General features: G+C 37.9%; 1 protein-coding gene across 1 annotated transcript; it reads right to left on the minus strand.

Annotated features, from left to right (window-relative positions):
• Positions 1-203: 203 nt before the first annotated feature.
• sdsl (serine dehydratase-like) lies at positions 204-8,816 on the minus strand. The gene is made up of 7 exons (XM_072690228.1): positions 8,446-8,816; positions 7,318-7,357; positions 6,851-6,990; positions 6,325-6,413; positions 3,789-4,016; positions 3,327-3,451; positions 204-1,550 (listed from the first exon to the last, which is right to left on the minus strand). The coding sequence occupies exons 1-7, from the start codon at positions 8,596-8,598 to the stop codon at positions 1,363-1,365; spliced, it is 963 nt and encodes a 320-aa protein (XP_072546329.1). The 5' UTR covers positions 8,599-8,816; the 3' UTR covers positions 204-1,362.
• Between the last annotated feature and the right edge of the window lie 273 nt (positions 8,817-9,089).

Genomic DNA, 9,089 nt, shown 5'->3' on the forward strand with positions numbered 1-9,089 from the left:
CTTGCATGCCTTAAAGGCCAGATACCACAGGAGATCCCACAGGACACCTTCAGAGGTCTTGCAGAGTCCATGACTCGACCGGTCAGAGCTGTTTTGGCAGCACGAGGGGGCCCTACACAATAACAGGCAGGTGGTTTTAATGTTATGGTCGATTACAGACATTGAACAGACTCAGACAATTAGAACAGCATCAGCGCCACCTGTTGATCACACTAGAGGACTTTTTAATGAAACAAGGCACTACAACTGTTTCACAGCACTGTTCCTGAAGGCTTGTCAGAAGATTGAGCTTAAATGTGAAAAAAATGTGAATTATAATTTTATCATTTTCACTTATTTTAGTAACTTCGATCAAATTACAGGCACAAAGAGATTTAAATATACTAGTCGCTAAAATACACTAAAAGGACAAAAGTATTGGGACGCCTGCTCATTCATTGTTTCTTCTGAAAATCAAGGGTATAAAAAAGAGTTGATCCTGCTTCTGTCTAACCCTAGTCTCTACTGTGCAGAGAACAAGGCTGTGAGGATTTGACTGAATTCAGCCACAAGAGCGTTAGTGAGGACAGGATGTTGGATGATTGATCACCACCCCACCTCATCATCCCCAACCTCCCCAACTCATCCCATCCAAAAGTACTGGATGGAGCACCAACACAGTTCTTCCACTGCTCCACAGCTCAATGCTGGGGGGCTTTATTATACCCCTCTAGCCCACACCTGGCCTTATAAGGCAGTATGGAGCCAATAGGTTCCTATTCTATTGGCAGTACTTCTCTACAAGGACTGAACAAGCTGTATCTCTGCATTTGCACATCAGTGTCAGCAATGAGTGCAACTTAAAGTAGCTAAATGTACTCATTAGAAGGGGTGTCCACAAACATTTGGACTAATAGTGTGTGTGGAATATTGATTAGAACCTTTTATAAATATTAATTGTTTAAGCTGTTATTGTTTAGAAATTGCAAAATAGCAAAGTATTAAAGCCTGAACTATTAAATAATCTGCAGAAATTTAAATGTTTTAAAACTTGGGTGCATTTTTTATCTTTTGACCAATATCTTCTGACTATAGTTCATTATTAATGTAATTGATTGTTATTTATTTAATTTGTCATGTATTAGTTACTAATTATAAATGATGTAAGAAATATTCATTATAATTCATTTTTAAATGACCTCACTGATGTTGCAGAGGTCTCAAAAACTATATACTACATATGATACAGCTGGATTTAAAGGCTTGATATGGAAGGTGATGGTAGTCGGATCTACTACCGTAGTGTTTCTGGGTCTCCTTATATGTACCACAGCGTCTTATGAGCTTTGGACCGAAGTTCCAAAGTTCTTAGGATCATGGGAATCATTTGCAGACCGTCCGCAGGTGCTGTAGCTGGGACAGGCTGATACTGCTGCCCCCGCACACAATGACCACCAGCAGGCCGAGCGGGTTGGGCAGCCGGCCTTCGTCCTGGAGCCGCTGGATAACCCCACTGTACACGGCAGCTAGAGAAGCTCCACATGCCAGCTCCACTAACACACGCTCTTCATCTGTGCACACACACACACACACACACACACACACACACACACACACACACACACAGCATCAGTATTCTGAGGCAGTGTTTTATGACCCTGTTAACATGTTACTAATGAAGACACATAAGTTCATCTGAAGGTCACAGATCAACATTTATAAGTAGATTATTTGCTAAGCAATGGAACACTAGGGGGAGTGGCAATGACATCAGGGCTGTGATTGGCCCCCAGTAGAGCATCTCAGCCATGATGTTAGCAACCAACACACCTCAGTATTACAACTGCCTTAAACAACCACAAAAAAGACAGAGCAAAGGTGTTTATTCTTATGTTATATAGAGTTAATTACAGGTAGACACTCTCACTGACCACTGACTTTATGTTTATTTGGGTTTATTCTAATGTTATATAGAGTTAATTACAGGTAGACACTCTCACTGACCACTGACTTTATGTTTATTTGGGTTTATTCTAATGTTATATAGAGTTTATTACAGGTACACACTCTCACTGACCACTGACTTTATGTTTATTTGGGTTTATTCTAATGTTATATAGAGTTAATTAAAGGTAGACACTCTCACTAATCACTGACTTTATGTTTATTTGGGTTTATTCTAATGTTATATAGAGTTAATTACAGGTAGACACTCACTGACCACTGACTTTATGTTTATTTGGGTTTATTCTAATGTTATATAGAGTTAATTACAGGTAGACACTCTCACTGACCACTGACTTTATGTTTATTTGGGTTTATTCTAATGTTATATGGAGTTAATTACAGGTAGACACTCTCACTGACCGCTGACTTTATGTTTATTTGGGTTTATTCTAATGTTATATAGAGTTAATTACAGGTAGACACTCTCACTGACCACTGACTTTATGTTTATTTGGGTTGATTCTAATGTTATATAGAGTTAATTACAGGTAGACACTCTCACTGACCGCTGACTTTATGTTTATTTGGGTTTATTCTAATGTTATATAGAGTTAATTACAGGTAGACACTCTCACTGACCACTGACTTTATGTTTATTTGGGTTTATTCTAATGTTATATGGAGTTAATTACAGGTAGACACTCTCACTGACCGCTGACTTTATGTTTATTTGGGTTTATTCTAATGTTATATAGAGTTAATTACAGGTAGACGCTCTCACTGACCACTGACTTTATGTTTATTTGGGTTGATTCTAATGTTATATAGAGTTAATTACAGGTAGACACTCTCACTGGGTTTGGGTTTATTCTAATGTTATATAGAGTTAATTACAGGTAGACACTCACTGACCACTGACTTTATGTTTATTTGGGTTTATTCTAATGTTATATAGAGTTAATTACAGGTAGACACTCTCACTGACCACTGACTTTATGTTTATTTGGGTTTATTCTAATGTTATATGGAGTTAATTACAGGTAGACACTCTCACTGACCGCTGACTTTATGTTTATTTGGGTTTATTCTAATGTTATATAGAGTTAATTACAGGTAGACACTCTCACTGACCACTGACTTTATGTTTATTTGGGTTGATTCTAATGTTATATAGAGTTAATTACAGGTAGACACTCTCACTGACCACTGACTTTATGTTTATTTGGGTTTATTCTAATGTTATATAGAGTTTTACAGGTAGACACTCTCACTGACCACTGACTTTATGAAATTCTGACACATCGTAAAGAACAAGTGGTGCTAATAACTAATAAAAATGGAAATGTATAATATATAAATTAAATATGTTTGCTGTTGTACAAATATAAAAATAGGCTTACCTAGAAACAGCTCCACTGCCTGTAGAGCCTGTCGGTCAGTCACCAGCTCAGAGATGGCGCTGGGCCTTTTGCTGTACTCAAATGCCTTACTGCAGGCCGTCTTCGCCCCTAAACACTTGGCCTCACTAATAACAGAAAAATAAATAATTAAAAAATTAACAATGAGGGACTTTTCTGCTGTAAAGTAATTACTATAAAATAATAATAACTGATGTCTGATATAGATATACATCTAAATCATATAAAATCAACATAATGAGTTTAGCTGAATTATAAAATGGTTCAGGCAACAATATTAATGATTGTTATTAATTAATATATATATATATATATATATATATATATATATATAATCACCTAAACAACAGGAGGCATATTGATTATTAATGTAATCAGAGCTTCATTCTGCGTAGTAAAGGCTGGAGGCTGGATACAAGACTGTTGTATGTACGGCATACTTACCTGGTAATATCAGGTAGAGTGACCGGATGTCCGGCTTTGATGGCTGCATTGAGACAGTCTGCTCCATACGTCTCCATACAGAGCACAGGCACACTGCCCCAGCCCACCTCATCCAGTCCCTGCATCACCCCACAGAAAAGCCCCCCACCTCCCACAGACAGCACTATAGCCCCCGGCCGGGATGGAAGCGACGCCTTCAACTCGTGGACGATACTGGAGTGACCCTTCCTGGAAACAGTGTTTTCAGTCAGTGTTTTAGCAGCTTTTTCACTGTTTGTTCAAACCAACAACACAAACAGCAGGATTACAAACCTCACAACCATTTGATTCCATAATGATTCTGTAGGAAATGACTCACTGATTCATCTCAGATATCACCACAGTTGACAAGTCTGGTTTCATGACGAAGTTAATTACAGGTAGACGCTCTCACTGACCACTGACTTTACGTTTATTTGGGTTTATTCTAATGTTATATAGAGTTAATTACAGGTAGACACTCTCACTGACCACTGACTTTATGTTTATTTGGGTTTATTCTAATGTTATATAGAGTTAATTACAGGTAGACACTCTCACTGACCACTGACTTTATGTTTATTTGGGTTTATTCTAATGTTATATAGAGTTAATTACAGGTAGACACACTCACTGACCACTGACTTTATGTTTATTTGGGTTTATTCTAATGTTATATAGAGTTAATTACAGGTAGACACTCTCACTGACCACTGACTTTATGTTTATTTGGGTTTATTCTAATGTTATATAGAGTTAATTACAGGTAGACACACTCACTGACCACTGACTTTATGTTTATTTGGGTTTATTCTAATGTTATATAGAGTTAATTACAGGTAGACACTCTCACTGACCACTGACTTTCTGTTTATTTGGGTTTATTCTAATGTTATATAGAGTTAATTACAGGTAGACTCTCTCACTGACCACTGACTTTATGTTTATTTGGGTTTATTCTAATGTTATATAGAGTTAATTACAGGTAGACGCTCTCACTGACCACTGACTTTATGTTTATTTGGGTTTATTTTAATGTTATATAAAATTAATTACAGGTAGACACTCTCTGACCACTGACTTTATGTTTATTTGGGTTTATTTTAATGTTATATAAAATTAATTACAGGTAGACACTCTCACTGATGTCTGATTCTATGTTTTGGTACATTCATCAAACAATTCTGACACATTGTAAAGAACAACTGATGCGAATAACTAATAAAAAAGGAAACTCATGTTTTGCTCTGATATATTATTGTTTCTATTAGATAAAGCTGTCCACGTTCAAAAAGCCCAAAAACACATGCATACTTCATTATGTATTCATTATAATTAATGATAAATAGCTCTAATTGTCCAAACTCATTCAACATTCAAGTGAATTGCAGCCTAGATGTTCATGTTGCTTTGTAACCTGTATGAATCTTATTAGGCTTTATTATGCAGATTATTTTCAATGCAGTTTGGGAAAATCAGCATAATATCTTAATCCTTGGGTTTAAAAACAGTTAAATACAAGGAGGCCCAAATTAATATTTTGAATATTTTAGAATTTATGCCCACTTCTCTCTTAGTCCAAAAATCAGTCAAAACAGTCAAAAATCACAAAACCAGTCCTCCTTCCTCATTAATCCATCCACTTTGTGCAGTGTAGCACCTCCACTGGCAGCAAAACAGGCCCAGAACTTGATGCTTCCACCACCATGCTTAACAGTTAATACAGTGTTATTGGGTTTGAATACCTCATCTTTACTTCTCCAAACCTCTTTGTCTCATCTGACCATTCCAGACCGTGGCAAAGTGGCCACACCTCCCAATGACTTGTATTTACATACAATCGATGGAACTGATGATCTTGGAATCTGCAGATGTTTAGAAATGGCTTTGAGATCAACCTTCTCAGATCTTCTCTGAGCTCCCTGGACTTTCCCACTGTACCGTGTGTTGGTCAACCCAGTAAGTGCTGTCAATCAAACCCTTTATGTAGCACAGAGAAGCTACCAGCTGTAGCCTAGAGCTGGGCAATATGACAATATTGTTTTCGTATTGTGTTAAATTTTCTTATTGTGATTCACAACATATCAAGGATATGATCAGTGCTCAAATAACACTGATCAGCTGCAGGTTTCATTACAAACAGTGTCATTAGTCTGGTTTGACTGGATAAAGTGCAGCACATTTCAATACAAATCACTGTAATTAATATAAAGGTTTTTAAAATCCATCACTACTGAGGCATTTAGTCTGCAAACACGTCTGTCCTGATGAATATCGTGAAATCGTGAATCTTTACATATCATGATACAATATTTTTACCATATCGCCCAGCTCTACTGTAGCCCATCATGATCACTGGCAGGGCGGTAAGAGCTCTTGGCTATGGAGAGAACGTTCAGCAGCACTGAATTAGTGATCCACGTGGGTGTATGAATATTTTTGACCCGGTGTTGATTTTAGAAAACGTACTGCTGTTACAGTGGTTCTGACCCAGATTAGGGTGAATGGAAACACTCACCAGATCAGAGGGTGGTCGAACGGTGGAACGTAGACGAGGTTTTTGCTTTCAACCAGACGAAGAGCCTCGTCGTTCGCATCGTCCCACACCTGCTCAGAACACAACCACAATGATGTGAAGGTTTTTGGTACTGTAAGGGTTGCCTGTTTTTCCCGCTTCCACTGGAACCACATCATCAATGTTATTCTCTTTATCTATTAGTGGTTTTAATGTTATGGCTGACTGATGTATATTCATGAAGACAGAGTGTGCCTGACCTTATTGATGTATTTTTTTTGTATTTCCAAAACTGGAAGCCAAAAAAACACACTGAATTAAACTAATAATAATAATAAACTAAACTAATAATAATAATAATATGGAGATTATAAGAGAGACTATAGCTCCCAAAAAACTAAAATACTAAATGAATTGTCTACAATTTTATTAATAATAATAATAATAATAATAATAATAAGGAGATTATAAGAGAGACTATATATAAAGAAAGCAGAATCTCTTTGCAGTGATGCTACGAGTCTCCTACCTTCCCCACCACTTTGACTACGGCCCCCTGCTCCTGCAGCTTCTCCACCACAATCTGGGGCGAGGACGAAGGCACCAAGATGGTGGCTGGGATGTTGAGTTTACGTGCTGCATACACTGTAGCCAGACCTGCATTTCCACCTGCATGGGGTACTCACAGTGTTAGGACCTACGTTCTGCACAGGCTTACCTCAAAAGGGTACCTATACTAAGACACGACAACCATAGTCACCAGGAGTGCTGGACACAGGTGGAATTTGGCCTCCGCCTTTAACCCATCTGTGCAGTGAACATCCACACACACAGGGACAGTGAGCACACATGCCCGGAGTGGTGGGCTGCCATTGACCGCTGAACCACCACTGCCCACATCACAGTAATTTGGCCAAAATTGAGTCTTCACACCATTAAAAATCTAAATTATGTAAGAATTAGACATAAATAAAGCTTATTCATAATTAAACCCACCTGAGGAACAGATCACACCATTCGACTCTGAACCTGCAAGCTGAAAAACAGAAGGGGTTCAGTGCAGGTACTGCAGTTACAGTCCCGGCCGCTAGAGGTCACTGTACACAGAGCAATACAATTAAACATCCATTGTAAACAAACTTTAAATTATAGATACATATTTTACATATTTGAGTATATTCAACATTTCGGATGAGAGTAAATATTAGATATGCGCAGTAAATATAGCTATCTACACATCTATAGCACTAGCTAGTGTAGCTAGCGTAGTTCAGCACTAGCCTGCATTCAGACAGAGCAGAATATCAACGTCTTTTGACCCTTCCGAAGCAAAAAAACCCAATCTACCCGTAATCGATCAGTTTATTAGGTGTATAGTTTTTATAATACTAATTAACTTTAGTCTTGAAACTCTTAAATAATTAAAAAAATAGATATATATCGGCTGTATAGCTGTTGCTAGCTAGCCTGTTGCGCTATGCATGCTGGGAATTGTAGTTCACTTCGACGCCCGCTCTGAGCCAACTGCGTTGAATGAACTCATTTAGAAAACTACAAAAATGGAAACTAGGCAAAGCAAACGCAGGAAAAAATAACAACTTAAATTAAAATAGTGGAAAGTCGATCTGTATATTATTTTAAATACAACATTTCAGCAGAATACACATTATATGCATAGAATAAAGTTGCTTAAGTTGAAATATATAGATTTCTGAAACGTGCAGCCTAAGGTGCTTCAGTTATATAATAGCATAAATCAATGCAAAACACATTAATGTTCTGAACTGTCAGCAGTGCTTCAAATCTGTGGAGCACATAACAGACCTTTCTATTATGTGCTACAGTACAAATAGCCATCATCTGATAAGCATAGGCTCTTATTTTGTAAAAAAAAAAAAAAAAAAAAAATTTAATTAAAATCCTGTAAACAAGCTGCTACACTATCTTCAAAAATCCATCAGAATAACTAAATAATAATAAAATTTTGTACAGAAGCAGCCGATAAGCCCATTATGTGTGACCTCCTCTAAACTAGGTCATCTGGAAGATATGGGTTCATGTTTCCAGCCACTGCATCTAGGCCTACATCTACAGCTCTGACCCCTACAGTGTGTTCCTCCTCACCTTATGGACCAGGTGTCCAATCCCACGAATTTTGAATGAACCAGAAGGCTGTGAGTTCTCCATCTTCAGGTACACAGTGGTGCCAAGCCGCTTGGCCATGGCAGTGCTTTCGATCAGAGGAGTGTTGATGTGAAATCCCTGCATGTTTGACATGGCGAAGCGCAGAATTCCTGCAAAGTGAAGGAGAAAGGCCCTTTAGCCTCAGAATAAAAGGTTTGGGCTTCTGCCACTGACAGCCAGCTGAGTCAGGAATGTCTGGCCTAGATAAAGCAAGTCTGCCCCCAAACGAGCTCTGACTGACACTGCAAACTGAAACTGCAGCAAGATCGGAGAGGGGTTAAAGAGGAGTTACACTGAGTTTTCAAAATGTCAAAATGCCTCTTAAAGCTCCATCACAGAGAGTAATGATGCTAACTGACTGACTGACTGCCTGAGACGCTGCTTTACCATATTTCCTTATTCAGAAGGTTTTGGTTCTAGATTGTTTTTTTAAAATGGCATAACATTAAAAAGGCGGAGGGATACAAGTGGGATGTCATGCAGCAAAAAATAGTCCCCAAATAAAATGTACTCTTTTAAGATTTTCCACTATTTTACCATCATCATCATTCCATATAAAGCTCAGAAGACACGTGTAGCTTCAC

This window comes from Salminus brasiliensis, chromosome 10, assembly GCF_030463535.1.
Source record: "Salminus brasiliensis chromosome 10, fSalBra1.hap2, whole genome shotgun sequence".
Classification (NCBI taxonomy): domain Eukaryota; kingdom Metazoa; phylum Chordata; class Actinopteri; order Characiformes; family Bryconidae; genus Salminus; species Salminus brasiliensis.

Coding starts and splice junctions, on each gene's coding strand:
- sdsl (XM_072690228.1), bottom strand. CDS start 8,598: ATGTCAAACATGCAGGGATTTCACATCAACACTCCTCTGATCGAAAGC. Junction 6,414..6,850: donor TAGTCAAAGTGGTGGGGAAG/GTAGGAGACTCG, acceptor TGTTCTGAGCAG/GTGTGGGACGATGCGAACGA. Junction 4,017..6,324: donor TTCGACCACCCTCTGATCTG/GTGAGTGTTTCC, acceptor CACTGTTTCCAG/GAAGGGTCACTCCAGTATCG.